Below are 16,097 nucleotides of genomic sequence, written 5' to 3'. Positions count from 1 at the left end.
CTGAAGCTGTACTTCCCAGTGCCCATCACTGGATATGGAGATCGAGGGAGCAGGTTCTTCCCCTCTATTCTGCTCTTGTGGGATCCCATCTGGAATGTTGCATCCAGCCCTGCGGTCCTCAGCACAAAAAAGATGTGAACCTATTGAAGTGGGTCCAGGGAAGGCCACTAAGTTATCACAGGGTTGGAGAACCTCTACTATGAAGACAAAATGGGAGGGTTGGCATTGTTCAGCCTGGAGAAGAGAAGGCTCAGAGGAGAGCCTATAGCAACCTTACAGTAGCTAAAGGGGGACTGCAAGAGAGCTGGAGAGGCACTCTTCACAAGTAGTGATAGAACAAGGGGAATGGCCTTCAATTGAAGGAGAGTAGGTTTAGGTTAGGTAGTAGAATGGGGAAGATTAGGAAGAAATTGTCCTCTTTGAGGATAATGAGGCAACAGAACAGGTTGAGCAGAGAAGTTGTAGATGCCCCATCCCTACCAATGTTCAAGACCAGGTTGGATGGGGCTCTGAGCAACATGGTCTAGGTGAAAGGTGTCCCTGCCTGTGGCAGGGGGTTTGGAAATAGATGGGCTTTAAGGTCCATTCCAGCCCAAAACCATTCTGTGATTCTATGATACAGACCAAATAACCTTGTCAGAAAAATTCTCACATATTCTCAGCTGAAGTTGGCACAGCACTGTCTGTAGCTGACCTAACATCTCAGGTGTCCAAGCACCTGAGCCTGCCCCAGCTGCTTAGCTCTCAAAGAGAGATTTTTAGGGTATTCCTAGAATCATATAGGTTGGAAAAGACCTTCATTTGTACAGTGAGAGCTGTCACTGGTGTCGGTTGGTCAGAGACAACTCTTCATCTTATGTAGACTCATATGCACAGCATGTAATGATCAGCAGAAAAGCCAGACCACGTCCAGTTTTTAAAGACAGTATGGAAAACACAGCGCGCAGGACGTTAACGCAAAATCCCGACTGTACTGAAATCACGAACAGCACAGAAACACTCCTACAAAAACACACAATCACTCGTGAGTTCCCCTTGCTCACTCTCCGACGGATCGGAGTGCCCGTGCCGTGCCCTGGCGCCGCCTCTCCTCCCCGCCGGCCGCGCAGGCTGCCCGGGCGGGGTGCGGGCGGCCGGGCCGTGCCCGCCTCGGCGGCCGCTCCCGCTCCGCCCCGCGGTGCGCAGGGAGCGGCGGGCACGGCCGGCGGGTGAGTGCGAGCGGCACGGCGGGAGCGCGCCGGGACCCCCTGTGCCGGGCGGGGACAGGGCCCGGGCCCCGCGGGCGGCCCCGGGGGCAGCACCGGGCCTGGCGGCGCGGGGGCTCTGCCCGGGCTGGCAGCGGGAGGATCTCGCCCGTTCCCAGCCGTCCTTCAGGGCTGGACAGAGCCCGCGGCCGCCCTCCAGCTCCCTCCTATCTTTAGTCCTGCCGGGACAGGGGAAAGCGCTCCGCCCGCCCTGGGCAGGGAGAACTTGCCGGGACACCGCGCTCCGGGGCGGGTGGCCGGGGCACAGAAGGGGGAGCTGGCCCGGCGGTGCCGGGGAGGGAGCACTGCCTCTCTCTATGAGGTGCGGCGTGAGGGGGTCTCGGCTTTAACCTGAGATCACAGCCTTGGCTCTTTGCAGAGTCAGCAGAGTGAGCAGTGAAGAGTTGGCAAAGCACTGAAGAAGACTGAAGAAAGAAAGGGTAAATTTACATTCATGGGTAACTCCAAAGTTCATAATTGACAATTTATAGCTCTGTTACATTAAATGAGATTTTTACTGAGATAATCTCATCAATGATAATTGCTTAGTATAATTGCAGAAGTGGCAGAATTTGCAGACAAAAGATACCTTTCCACTCACACAACCGCATTCTTAAATTATGAAGACTTTGGCTTTAAATATTGAACATTGAACAGGAGTAAGAACTGGTTACTCATTTGTGTAAGTGTTAGCATACTTGGTATGTCAGAAATGTTTTCTTGTTAACAAGATTATATAGAAATTGAACATCCTTCTGAATAACACAGGGAGAAACCAAAAGACTTCTGCATGTGTGAGTGGTTATCTTTAGCCAAATCCTTCATCAAGTGAGAAAACAGCACATAATTGAGCCAATCAATTTCTGGTTTTTAGAAAAAAAGGTAAAATGGATCTCTTCAGATCATGCCCTTTTGGTTGTCTTTGCTTTTGTAGGGCATGGAGAGTCAGGAACTGCCTTATGTGCTAGTTGACTGTATAGGAGGGAGACTTGGAGTATATGAAGACCATCTTGGATTTCTGAAGAAACGTTTTCATCTCATCACCATGAAAGAATATCTTGAAAACAAGACACTTCTCAGCAAAAAGATCAGAGCTATCTATGTGTGGTATCACAAACCAGCTATTAATGAAGAGCTGCTCCAGAGCTTGCCTAACTTGAAGGTAGTTGCAAGTGCTGGAGTGGGAATAGATCACTTGGATCTGAAACTCCTCTCCAGCTATGGTGTGAAAGTGTCCAATACTCCATTTGTTGTTTCCACTGACACTGCAGACATGGGGATGGCTTTGATGCTGGCATCTTCCAGGAGACTTGTGGAAGGTAATAACTTAAATGATCTTAGTTTTTTCATAGAAAAGATGACTTCAAAACATGCAGAAAATGTGTGCTGATGCAAAAGTAAGCTTAACACTAGAAATATGGGAAATAGGGGCAAAGGAAGAAGTTAAGACAAATCTGTCTTGTTAACAATAACTGGCATCCTATTTCCAAACTGGCATATTAGCAAGGTAGAGTTGTTCCTTCTCTGGACAGTTCTAAATTCAGGCCTCTTCTCCCTCAGCCCACAGCCACTTATTCATTGTACTTGTTCATTGCAGTCTTGCTTTTCAGGTTGCAATAAAAGGGGATTAAAATAATGTATTCTCAAGGAGGTTTGAAGCCTGTCTTTGCCAAGCTGCCATGTATCTGAGTAATTATAAACAAGAAATCTGCCCACCATGCTCTGTGTTTCTTTTCCCTGCCAACCCTGGTATATCTGCAAGGAGGCTGGGAATCAGAAGCCCTTACTGCTGCTTTGGCGTTACCTTCCTTGCTTCCTTTCTTGCCAAAGAGAGGCTGGGTATGTCTCTCTCCTGAGCAAGAAATCAGTGTCAGCAGTCCTGTGTACAGTGCAGCATTACTCACTTATTGTCCAGAAACAATACATTACATGACGATACATTACTGCTTCTGTGCTTCTGCCTAGTCCTATGATAAAAAGTGCGTGTGTGTGTGGGGGGAAGTAGCCAGATGCTGGAACATCCTTTAGATTACATAATTCTTCTTTTGCTCTTCCAAGGCCATGAGATGGCAGTCTCCCCTGACACAGAGTATTTCCCCGTTGACTGGCTGGGGGTTGAGGTTTCTGGAGCAACCCTGGGAATCCTGGGAATGGGCAAAATTGGTTACAAAGTGGCTGAAAGAGCCAAAGCCTTTGAAATGAAGATTTTGTACCACAACAGAAATCAGAGGTAAAGCTTGTTGCAGTTCTAAGGCAACTCTATTTTGTCGCTCCTTTTATGTGTTATTTGTACTTTTTGCTGTGCTTTCACTTTTTACAGTGCTCTTTATTTTAAGTGGAAAAGTACATACACATATTCCAAGATGGTCGTTAATTTCCCAAATTTTACAGAACGAAAGTCAGGAAGGAATGGGAGAGATATAATTCACGGTTCTCCCTGTTAGTTGGGGCTCCTGACTTCTTGCTGCCATGGTGGTGACATTGCAATGGACTGGAAAGGAGAAAACTGGCAGGACTTAACTCCTGTGATTTCGGTGAGGCAGGGATTCAGGCAGAGACATCTCACCCTTCCAAAGCCACGTGACAATATAGAGCCAGACTTGCCAGTCTGTTTGCTGTCTTCTAGATGAGGTGTATGTGCCCTGTGCCCTTGTGTTCCCATCAGGCCCATTCCATTCTTTTCTTTTGTGGGAATTTGAAGAGAGCCAGCCAACCTCATCCTGATTCAGATCGAGTGTGCCAGCAGGTTCTCAGCGTGTGGTTTCAGCGAACCAGCACTGATGCACAGCACAATCAAGCTGTTGCTGACATAGATTTGGGAAGATTTAATCCCTGCCCTGTCTTATCTGTTTCCTCATTTTCACATTACTTACTTAAATTAATTGATTTTCACAAGACATCAGTCTTGCTTTTGGGTAGGAAAAGAATCCCTAGCACAGAAATTGTGACAAAGATGCATTTGGTTTATCATTTATTCAGTGTATTTATGTGATACCCATTTCTTACTTTCCATCCCCACCATACTGCACATTTGTGTACTTGGTATTGTGGGAAAAAGCTTGATCTTTTTTTTACTGAGTTTCAGACAAGCAGCTAACTGCTTTGAACTACACAGCAAAGATAAAGATACATTTAAAGATAAATAAATATTTTCTCTACTGGTGATTTGACATTTCCCTTGTTTCTTGCTACTGCAGTTTAATTTTGGGATTTTTTCCTTCAGAAAAAAGGAAGAAGAAAGTGCTGTTGGAGCTATTTACTGTAAGAAGATAGATGATTTGCTCCAGCAGTCAGATTTTGTATTATTGGCTGCAACCCTAACTCCACAGACACACAAAATGATTGGGAAGAGGGAGCTGGAGCTGATGAAACCCACTGCTACTCTTATTAATATCAGCAGAGGTAAGGTGCAGAATAAACAAAACTGCATTAAAGTTTGGTGGCATGACAAGTCCTGGGAAAACCTTCAATATAGAGGCTGTCCCTCTGAAATTTTCTGTAAATTTTCTGATTATTAGTTTATTTAGACACCCATGGTCATATCTCAGTAAAATATTTAAGTGTTCCCATAATAATGAGAAAGTAGACCTCTGAAATGTTAGTGACCTTGGAGTGTTAGAAGCCCATGTGTATCTATATATCTCCTACTTAAGCTTTTTATTTATTTAATGCAATGTTGCTGCTCACACACATTAGGGTGGCACAGCCCACCCTGACACCTGGCACTCGGTTTCATTCTGCTAATTCCCTGATGCACATACCCAGGCTTCCCATTCCCACTCCACTGCTGCTTCTGCACTGTGACCCTGGCCTGCCCTGCTGTTTGCCTCACCACTTCACCCAAAAGAATACTGAGAGGACGTGAAAATAAACATGTCCTTCTTACTGTACCCCAGGTCTGATAGTGGATCAGGATGCTTTGGTGGAAGCCCTTCAAAACAAAGTTATTAAGGCAGCTGCTCTGGATGTGACATATCCTGAACCTTTGCCAAGGTAGGACATGTATTTATGTTAAAAATAAAAGGGTGTATGTGTGATGTCCAAACTGAGTAAAATTTTGTTAATAGGAGTATATGAGGTATGTGCACTGGTCCTGCTGAAACTTTGTCCCTAATCCTGTTTCAGCCAAATAAAATTCACACTTACTTATTTGGAGGATTTGTTGCATAAAACCCCACCACGCTGGGCAGCACTTTGAACTCCTCTGAATATACGTGGGTCATGCAATTAGGTTTTGTTTTATTTTTAATTATTATTTTCCCTGGCGGCCTGCAATACTGATGAAATACTGATGAGTGTGCTGCGAGTGACTAGTTCAGCATTTCTTTTCCTCTCCCAGGGATCACCCCTTGTTAAAGCTGAAGAATGTTATAATAACTCCTCACATCGGAAGTGCCACCAAGAAGACGCGCTGGGTTATGATGGAGGAAATGGCAGAGAGCATAGAGGCAGGCCTGGCGGGTCTTCCTATCCCTCGTGAGGTGCTGCCCTGAGCAGCTTGCATTTAGGATTAATGCCATCAGTGCAGAAGCAGCAATTTGATCACTTTTCATGTAGTTACTTCGTGTAATTTCGTGTTATGCAGATAAAATATATAAATCACAGGTTCAATTTATTTAATATCCAGCAGCAGTTCTGTGTGGAAAACTGCAGTGTTTTGTCTTGATCTTCAATGGAAAAGTCCGGAGCACCGAGTCTTGCCTCAATGTTATCTACTTTCCTCGCATCCCCTTACAGCTGTCCGCCGATGCAGCAGCGAATTGAAGGACATGTAAATGGTGTCTTAGAGGGACCGCCCGGCAGAGCCACAAGCGCAGCCGGCGTGTCGGGGCGGCTGCTGCCGCCGCTCCGGCAGCAATCCCGGCCCTTGGGTGCGTGCTCCCGCCGCGGGCCGGGGAGGGAGCCAGGGTCTGAGTGTGTGCAAGCCCTGCCCAGCCTGAGGGCGGCTCGGCCTCTCTCCCTCCTTCCCTCTCTCCTTCCTTCCTTCCCTCTCCGGGACCGGCCGGGACACCCGCAGCCGCGGGCCCGGGCCTCCGTGCCGGCAGGGGGAGCCGCAGCCGGAGCCTGAGGCACAGCCGGAGCGGAGGTGGGAGCTCCCCGTGCCGGGCCGGGGCGCGGGCCAGGGCAGCAATGTGGGGCGCCCGGGTAGCCGTGGTGCCGCTGTGCGGCCGGGCCCTCCGCAGCTCCGTCGCCCTGGGCGGCTCCAGGAACTTGCTGCGGAAAATGCTCCGCAAGAATAAGTAGGTGCGGGGCCCTGCCGGCGTGGGCTGTGGGCGCTGGGGCAAGGGGGAGTCAGAGGGGTGTGAGGCTCGGGCGCTCCCGGCACCGCGGAGGGGAGAGAGACACCGACCCCGAGCCGCCGATCTGAACTGGTCGGCAGCGGCTAAACTTGTGCCCAGGGGACCAAGAAGGCCAATGGCCCTGGCCTCTACCAGCAGTAGTGTGTCCTGCAGGACCGAGCCGCTGATCGTCCCTCGGTGCTCTGTGCTCTGGGTGAGGCCACACCTCGGGTGCTGTGTCCAATTCCGGGCCCCTCTGTACGGGAAAGACATCGAGATGCTGGAGCATGTCCAGTGAAGGGCAGCGGTGAAGAGTCTGGAGCACAAGTCCTGTGAGGAGCAGCTGAGAGAGCTGGGGGTGTTCAGCCTGGGGAAAAAGAGAAAAAGGACTCGGGGGGACCTAATCACTCTCTACAACTGCCTGAAAGGAGGGTGTAGCCAGGTGGGAGTAAGGCTTTTCTCCCAAGAAACAAGCGACAGGACAGAGGAAATGGCTTCAAGTTGCACTAAGGGACATTTAGACTGTATATTGCAAGAAATTTCTTCACTGAAAGGGAGGAATGGTCAAGCAATAGAACAGGATCCCCAAGAAAAGTGGTGTAATCACTGCCTCAGGAAGCGTTCAGAAAACGTGTAGAAGTGGTGCTTAGAGACATGGTTTAGTCATGTCAGTGCTGGGTTAACCATGGGACTGATGATCTTAGCCCTGTTTTTGAACCTTAATGATTCTCTGAATCTAAAGAAACCTGAGAGCTGTTGTTTTCCACCCCCTTCCCATCTATGTGCAGCTTCAGCTGTGGGTGGGAAGAATTGCTCCCTGCACCCCAGCTGTGAGGATAGCGACTTGTATGGGTGTTGTGTCCTTTCAGGCAGGTGGAATATTAATTACACAGAGAATCCTTATTTCTCTGAGCTACTGAAAGATAAGGCTGATTTCCTTTCCTTTTCCCAAAAGAAAGAAGTACTGGTATGACAGCCCTACCCTGGGATCACAAACGGTAAGTGCAAGCTCTGAAGGCGATTTGTTTATTTGTGCCAGGAGGAACAGACTTGTGTTTCTGCCATTGATTCTAACTTTGAAGCATTTTCTGATGGAGAAATAGCAGGATTTTGTGAGCAAAGAGTAGGGCTCCAGTCTGACTGTGACAGGATTGTCATTCAGCTTCATCCTTGCCAGCATCAATGCTCTCTTGCACACTCCTGAGTACTGATTCAAATTAAAACTTCTATTCATAGAAGTTAGTTTAATGAAAAATTTTTTAATGTTTGCTTTTCAAACAAGCAAAACTTTTCAGTTTTGCTTGCTGTATTTCAGTCATGCATGCTGTATTTGAGAAAACAGATCTATGGAGCTTCATAACTTGCTACAAAATACACAAAGAACTTTAGAAACTTTGACTGTAGTACACAAATGTCAGAGATTTTGTGAACAGAAGTATTCTATATTGAAACACTTGATATGTAGGACTTATATAAAGCCTTCACAGCTTCAATAATGAAATAAGAGCATACTTCGTAAAGTGCATGAAACTGTATATTGTTGCCTAATAAAGTGTGTAACTACTGTTTAATGTGTTGTTTGTTTCTTTTTATAGTTGTATAAACCAACCAAGTTGGACTTTTTAAAGAAAAATGACCTTACAAAAACAAGGAAAGAAGACAATGTGCGCTGCAGAGTCTTGAATGGGCTTATTCATAAAGCTGTGTTAGAGATGGCCACTACCTGTGAAGTCAGTCAAGAATTTTATGATCTCAAGCTGGAAATCTGCAAGGCAAGTGCCAAGGCTACAGCTTGTGCTGAGCCACTCTGATTACGTTGTGAGGTTGGCATGGACGTGCCAAAGGAGCTCCCCTGGGTGTTGTGATGTGTGCCAAGAGGAGTTTTACAATATTTCTTCTGATGTGGCAGAGTGCAGCAATCTGGCACAGGAGTACACATGAGCAGAGCTTTGCCTCTGTAGTCCCTGACTTAGGAGACCTTTGCCACTCTAATGCAAATGCAACTCAGGCCAATTCAATGATGATTCTCATGATATGACTTTTTTCCCTATTACTCAGACATAAACTCTTTGTATTGCCCTTTCAGAAGGAGGAACATGGTTTTACGAACATAAGTGTATCTTTCCAAGAATCTGTTCTTCTTGTAGCTGTGTGAGAGTTGTCACCTGCTTGTGTCACTCCCCAGCAATGTTATTGGCAGAAGACCTAAGTGATGCATGAGATTAGTTCAAAAAAAAGGCCAAGCCTAAGAAAATGTCATTGTCAAGCCAGATCTGAGAAAGAATTGAGATTTGTATGTAATTTTATCTAGTGATATCATAATTTGTGGATTTGAAAGGGAAGTTAGAGTTCTGATACAGGAACTAAGTCAGTCTCTGCATTCTTTTTTGTTGTCTGCAGTTTTTATCATCTACATTTGCTGTTCTATAAAGATTAAATTATGCCAGTGTCTGACTTAAAAGCTTGGTGGACTTAACTTTGATATTAGAAGCATGGAAAATGATACCTCATAGCTGCATCTATGACAGATGGGTTGTCATTCATTACTAAAATAGATGTTTTTTCCAGCTGAATTCATTCTATTGTCAGACAAGCATTCAAAACTACATGGACAAGATGAGTCTTTCGGCTGTATATGTGCAGCATCCTTCACAGAGTATTTCTGTATCACTAGAGCTTGTCTCAGATCAAATGTCTGCATGTGAAAATGCTGGCTGGTTGTGGGCAAGACAGTTCTTTCAGGAGGCACTGCTGTAAATTTAACGACTTACAACGTGAGAGATGGAAAGAAACAGCCTTCTTCGCAATACAATACAGATTTTATAGCTGCACAGTGTTTGTGCTGCACTGGGACATGACTGGGCATAGATCAGTCCTGATTTACTCATAACCTGATTCTGGTCTGATATCATCACTTCTGTTATCAAAAGACATTTTCTATTAGGCCCTCTGCAATCCATCACAGACTTCATTGTATATGAGGTTTGTGTGTACATATATCATCTTAAAGAGAGATTTGCCTCTTCTCTAGGTGTCCCTGTCATCCAACTTTTCAGCGTGCCGTGTGTACTGGAACCCTGCTTCCACTGTGGAGAAGGACAGTTACGTTGAAAGTGTGCTGCGAAAGAGTGCTCCACGTATTCGGTACTGCTGGGAGATAGACAGGCCCCTTCCTCATCCAGAGCCATTTCTTCAGGACTTCTGACAGTCTACACCTGACCTATTGGGATGCCTTAGGTTTTTAGATACTTGGAGTAGAGCATCTCATCATCTCTGTGATGAGCCTCACAGGGAAGGGTGGCTGTGTCAGACCAGCTGTGTGATCTTTTGCTGGAGCACAGCTGGCTTTTTTGGCTTCTGTGCTTTCCCAGGGCAGGAGTATGTCAAGCAGAAAGCAAGAGGAGTGTGGCACAGGTCTCACTCCAGTGTCCTGGTGGTGGTGGCTTATTACAGTGAATCCACGATGTAACACATGACAGAACTCCCTTCTGGTCATCAGACAACAGCCTTGTTTATTGTGTCTGGCCCCCTTTTATCCCATTCCAAACTCCTGGGTGGAGACAGCTCAATGGTCTGTCTGTGCCCCCAGACTCTGAACCAGTGAGATGCCTGCATCCTAGGAGAGTTCCCTTTAGCTGTGAGCTTTTGTCAGTCACCCCAGAGGCTGCTCCCTGGAGTGAGCTGCGCTGCTTATTGTGACTTGATCAATACTACTGCAACAGTGGCTGGCCAGGCTGTGCAGGACAGGAGCCCAGGATGGGATGCTGTACAGGGGACTGACAGCTGCAAGGATCTTCTTGCAGATTCACTGGGCAGTTCTGATTGCTGGGGATGATTTAGGCCTCCAGAAGAGGATGACTGTTATTACAGTAGTTCTTCACAATACTGATACCAAAAAACCCCACAAATTGAGAATGTATTGTGATGCTTTCCCTCATTTTTCCAACACAGAGTCCAGTGATTTTTCATGGTATCATTGAGATTTTTGTCTCTTCCTCCCTTTCCTTGGCTTTCCCTCTGCTATCCAGGCAGTCTGTGGGAAGTTCAGGACTTCACCCATGTGGCAGGTGGCATAGAAGCATACTTGTAAAACCATTTCCTTTCTCCCTGTTTCCATAAGCTATGTAATTCCTGCTCCAGCACAATGCTCTCTTCTACTCCACAGCTTCCACTCTTTAAGAAGGAAAGTTGCTCCTGGGAAGAAGAGAAGGGGACCCCTGTCAATCCTTCCTACAGCTAGCATGTAGGATAAGTTGTTTTGCCCTGCTCTGAGGGCTGTATCCCCCACTGCTCTTATCCCTACAGAGGGGATAAGGATACCAAATGAAGTGGGGAAAGACCTGTGCCAGACTATGTACACAGATATGGACAAACCTAATATCATGAATACTCAGCTGGACCTTCAGCCAGTAGTTTTCGTATGCCATGCATTCAAAGTTGGGGTTCTACAGTGATGTGTTGCTTAGCATCAACCTGGATAGCTCCTCATCAGACTGAAAGTTTTGCAAGCCATATCTTTAAATGTGCAGTACTGCTGGATTTAATTTAACACCTTTTACTTGTCCTGCAGATGATATACTGATACTCATGCTGGTGAATGCTGTGTTTTTGCCAGGTATCTTCTGAAGAGTCAGCAGATTGTAGGAAATGTACCCCCAGTAGTATTTATAAAAGACAAAGAAGCTGCAGCTGTAAAAGAGGTAAATCTAATCTTTGACTCAGTGTACAAATGTAGGCTTAGCAGAGAGCTGATAACTTAGTTGCTCTACCAATTTTCATTAAAAATCAGTCTTTCTCTATAGTTGCGAAAACCATTTTAATAAATAATCTTAAGTAAGATTGATGCCTATATAATATGTAGAAGAATTGTAGGCAGAATCATTAGGCCAGTGAAGAATTTTTAAAGAATTAAATTACCATTTTAAGGAATAATACAGTGCTGCCTGGTGTATATGATTATGGAAATGAGGTTGGAGGAGCTGTTTTCCACATTTTAAATGTTATGTGCTTTTAAAATTCAATTGAAAAACCAGCGATTTTTTAATTTTTATTTTTTCCCCATATCTTTTTCCATCTGTGAATTGTTAAAATGTTTGTAGGGAAGTGCAAATCTTTGCACAGGGGATGTAGGCTTATTCATACTACATTTTTTTCCTTAACTTTTAAAATTGTCTTTACTATTTTATGATTTCTGTCAAGATGTTGATAGCTTTAAGTAGTTGACATAATACTAGAATACTGATGTTTCCTGGGAATTTGCTATCATTGGACTGTGAAGCGAGATCTCTAACATAGTGAGATTTCCAGGAGAGAAGGATGACACCAATGAGTAGAATTTGATGAAAAATGTCTCCTCAAACTGTTGATGTGAACAGAAGTTGAAAAGAACAGGTTCATGTTTCTGTGCCCTGAAGTGCCTTATTATTTATAATAGTGTTACTGTTACAGCCAGCTACTGTTAGACCCTTATGGGCTCCTGCAGTGTGCATGAGCAGAGCTGGAAGGGATAAAAAGAATTTCAGATTCTCTAGAAATGCAATTAACTGCTTGAACTTTCTGTGATCAGAAAAGTTCTGAGTTTCACAGAAGATAAGTAAAAACCCTCTTTATATCACATCTGTCAGGGAATGACACTGGGGAGCAGATAGATGGATCATTTTCTCCCACTTCACAGTTCATCAGATTTGTCAATCCCAGATTCAAATAACACGCTGAACTTGTTTTTTAAGTATTGTAAGTAAAGGGAAAAAATATCCAATTAAACTCTTAGAATAATTCAATTAATTAGAAGGGAATGTAAAGAAAATGTAAAGAAAAGCTGAAATGAAATTTCAAACGAGAAATTTTTCACGATTACCTATAGTCTGTGAGCACAGCATATAATAATGCATTAATAATACATTAATAATTTGTAGCATTTACTGGTTAGATGCCATGTTAAAAGGGATTTGGGACCTCCATAGTTGCCTGTAAGAGAAATGCAAACTTGCAGAAAGGGAGAAGAGGTGAAAAAAATCTCAGTGTAAGGATGTTATGGAAAAGGATTTGCAAGACTGAGGTAAGAAGAAATTAACCAAAAAAGGTATATGTCAAACAATCCCTAGCCAAGGGATTAATGCATATAAGGCAAAAACCTTTGTAGGAGTCTCTGGATCCACTATTTGACAAAAACATCCCAGGAAAGAAGTATAAGCAATTCCATGTAAAAGAAGGAAAAAGCTGTTTTAAAGTGATTTTGCTAAATAGTCCAAACATAGAATTGTTTGTTGGATACTTGCCTGTTTCTTATGTAGATGGGAACAAAGTAGATTTAAACAGTGTAGATTTAAATGAAGTAGATTTAAATATGTGTGGCCTTCATGTGTTTACAGGTGGAGGACTTACTGGCAATTGCTGATTTTGGACCTCCAGAAGAAGAAGAATCATCTCAAAATGATTTAAGGTGGGTCTTTTTGGTTCAGAATTGTACGAGTGTCTGTTTTCATCTCTGCTGGTCAACTTAAATTGGGTATTATTTGACATATTTTAATTAGATCTGTACATTGTTACTCGCAGACCTGATACTTGTTCTGGTATTAATATCTTGCTTTTATGAGCAAAATATATGTAGAACTTCTGAGATTTCAAGCCTTGATGTGTTGATGATAATCAACATTTTAAAAATGCTCTACAGCAGTAATGTTTGTTTTTGCTGGCAATTGTCTCATGAGGATGAAAATGGCATTTACCAGTACTGCTCTACTTGTCCACTTTGTTCTGATACAAGTTTGGTTTATTATATATGGATTGCAAGTTTACTGATAAATCTCCCTAAATTGATTTAACATTCTTCTGTGAGGGATTTTTAACCATTGAGAGATAGGGCTGAACAACCTATTGGAATAGTGGTTCTGTGCACTGGATGCTCTCAAAGCCAACAGCCTTTGCACCTGTGTGCTGTAGTCTGTTGGTAGAAATGCCTTCTGTGCCTCAGCATCTCACAGGATGGTCCATCAGGTGTGATTCAGAAATCGCTTCCTGTGGGAAGTCATTCCTGTGACAGATTTCCCAAAGGGAAATCTTCCTCTGTGTCTTGGGGAAATAGTCAAGTCCAGCCTAAGGTGTCACATCGCTCTGATGTGTTTTAGACAGAGGCTGCTGCTTCTCACTTCTTGGAAGAGCTGGGAGAAGTCTTGAGCTCCTTGGGTCTCCCAGGTACAATGCTCACCTAGGTACATTTTTTTCTCAGAGACTGGCAGTTTCATCTGCCATCTTGTTGCTTTATTGGCTTTCTCCCATTAAATCTGTTGACACAACCTATCCTTGGATACATGATATGGTGGTATCTCTTCCTTCATAACACAGGGGACACAGGGTGTTAATAAAGTTAAACTGAAAAGTCCAGTTTATTTCTGTGTTACTCAAGTTGTCAAAAATAGAAATATATGTGGAGGAAAACCCAAGCCAATACTTGTTTTCTTTCCCACAGTAAACTCTTCCCTTCAACAACTCAATCTTCAGATTCATCCGTGCGGCCTAATCTGTTTGGTGTTGATCATGAACTGCTGAATAAACAGATAATGGACTATAAAAAAATGAAAGTGTCAGGACATACACAAAGCTTTGTCTGGACAGAGAAGCAGCAGCAGCAGCTTTCTAAGATTCAAAAGAAAATGAAAAAGAAAAAAGCAAGGAATCCTCCTGACGATGATGACATTATGCCCCAGAAACACTTACTGGACAGATATGAAGCTGATTACTGGGATGATAACACTGAATCAGCCTCAGACTATGAGCTGCAGGATGAATTACGGGAAGAGGTAAATGAACTGGATGTAGATGATGACAAAACTTTAAGTCAGCCTACTGGTAAAAGGAAATGAAGTGAAAAAGCCACTCTCTTCTAAATGAAGGCTGCCAAGCACAAACAAAAAAGACTGCCATAGCTACTGAAAGATTCATTTTGTACATGTTTACCACTTCCTCATTCAAACGAATAGATTTGCCACATGTGAGCCGGTTTGCTAGCACAAAGTATGTAAGAAAAACTGCCATTACTGACATGCTGTTAGGCAGCTTTTAAGCTGCTGCAGTTGAGGGACTTTGAACCAGAAAGCAGTTTTGTAACAATGATAAAATATACCTATTAGAGCACTGAGTTAAAACTTCTTGCAGTAATGTTGATTTATTTCCAATAAAATTATGGTTTCTATATTGCAATATTTCTTTTATTATTTTTTTTAGTGACCTGTATAAAAGTTACCACTAAGTGATGGTCCTTGTTATTCTGATAGAAGGAAGGAAGAGGGAAGCAAAATAATGACAGTAGTGTTCAGCTTCATCACACAGAGACGAGGACAGGGTCTTCTCTAGAGGACCAATCTAATGGGGGAACACTTTCTATGAAAAACCTATTGGCCATCCCAGTGATGGCCAATAAAGTTACAACCCTGAAAGAAAATAAATTTATAGTTGTGCAAGGGGAACTGCATCAGAAAAAAAATTGAGAACTGCTCATCCATTGGGTAAAATCTGGCAAAACATTGTGACTTAGAAAATGTATTAACAACTTGAAAAGCAGAGAAAGAGCAGCGGGGAAGAATGTTCCAGAAATTGAGATCTGAAAATGAATAGGGAATCATATAAAAAGAGAATAAAACTTTCTGACTGAAAGCACTTAAAAAATAATAGCAAGAGTGCATAAAGTCAGAAGGCTGCAAGCTTCAAAGAAATTACAATGAACAAGGTAGTAAAAGAGAATTCTGCCAGAAATACAGAAAATTTAATTCCAGTAGTTAATGGGGAGGTAAAGAAAATCGACACGGGGAGGGAGGTTGCCCTACAATACAGCAGAACCACAGAATGGTTTGGGTTGGAATAGACCTTAAAGATCATGTAGACCCAAGCCCCTTGCCTGGGCCGGGACATCTTTCGCTGGACCAGGTTGCTCAGAGCCCCGTCCTACCTGACCTTGAACACTTCCAGGAATGGGGCATCTTGGACAAGCTTCTCTGGACAACCTGTGCCAGTGCCTCACCACCCTGAGAGAACAATTTCTTCCTCGTATCTAATCTAAATCTACTCTCTTTTCATTTAAAACTTAAGACTTGTCCTATCACTACACTTAAAGAACACTGCAATCATCAGTCATAGTCAATGCAGTTGCATTAAAAAAAAAGTCCAGTTTAAATAATTTACTGTCCTGTAATAAGGTCACTTGCCCAGCAGATGAAGGGAATGCAGTGGATGTGTTTTTCTGGGTTTTTGTAAGGCTCTTGGTACTGTACCTCACAGCATCCTTTGGGACATATTTTCCAGCTGTGGGATGAGTGAGTTCATGGTGCACTGGGTGAAGATGTGGCCGAAGGACGTCTGGCTGGTGACTGGTCACCAGTGGTGTTCCTCAGGGCTGGTTCTGTTCAATATATTTCTTGGGGATCTGGATGCAGAAATTGAATGCACCATGAGCAAGTTTGCTGATGATTCCAAACTGGGAGGTACTGTTGGCATTCCCAAGGGACAAAAGGCCTTGCAGAGGGATCCGGGTAGCCTGCAGTATTTGAGCAAACATCAGTGACATGAAATGGAACAAGGA

General features: G+C 43.9%; 2 protein-coding genes across 3 annotated transcripts; both read left to right on the top strand.

Moving 5' to 3' along the window:
- The first annotated feature begins 1,158 nt into the window (after positions 1–1,158).
- On the top strand, positions 1,159–5,859 carry LOC134419752 (probable 2-ketogluconate reductase). Of its 2 annotated transcripts, XM_063159384.1 has the most exons (7): positions 1,159–1,208; positions 1,624–1,684; positions 2,179–2,563; positions 3,303–3,474; positions 4,468–4,646; positions 5,141–5,237; positions 5,584–5,859. In XM_063159384.1, exons 3-7 carry the CDS (start codon positions 2,182–2,184, stop codon positions 5,735–5,737), a joined length of 984 nt encoding a protein of 327 aa, XP_063015454.1. In that variant the 5' UTR covers positions 1,159–1,208; positions 1,624–1,684; positions 2,179–2,181; the 3' UTR covers positions 5,738–5,859. The 2 variants fall into 2 exon arrangements, with proteins under 2 accessions (XP_063015454.1, XP_063015452.1); XM_063159382.1 differs by lacking the exon at positions 1,159–1,208 and having other exon boundaries at positions 1,502–1,684.
- Positions 5,860–6,334: 475 nt separating this feature from the next.
- RBFA (ribosome binding factor A) lies at positions 6,335–14,722 on the top strand. Its single transcript, XM_063159375.1, has 7 exons — positions 6,335–6,484; positions 7,479–7,521; positions 8,119–8,295; positions 9,555–9,667; positions 11,139–11,223; positions 12,895–12,965; positions 13,992–14,722. The coding sequence occupies exons 1-7, from the start codon at positions 6,375–6,377 to the stop codon at positions 14,383–14,385; spliced, it is 993 nt and encodes a 330-aa protein (XP_063015445.1). The 5' UTR covers positions 6,335–6,374; the 3' UTR covers positions 14,386–14,722.
- The last annotated feature ends 1,375 nt before the right edge of the window (positions 14,723–16,097 follow it).

Source organism: Melospiza melodia, chromosome 1 (genome assembly GCF_035770615.1).
Source record: "Melospiza melodia melodia isolate bMelMel2 chromosome 1, bMelMel2.pri, whole genome shotgun sequence".
Classification (NCBI taxonomy): Eukaryota; Metazoa; Chordata; class Aves; order Passeriformes; family Passerellidae; genus Melospiza; species Melospiza melodia.
Note: the sequence above shows the minus strand (reverse complement) of the source record. Positions and strands in the feature narration are given on the sequence as shown.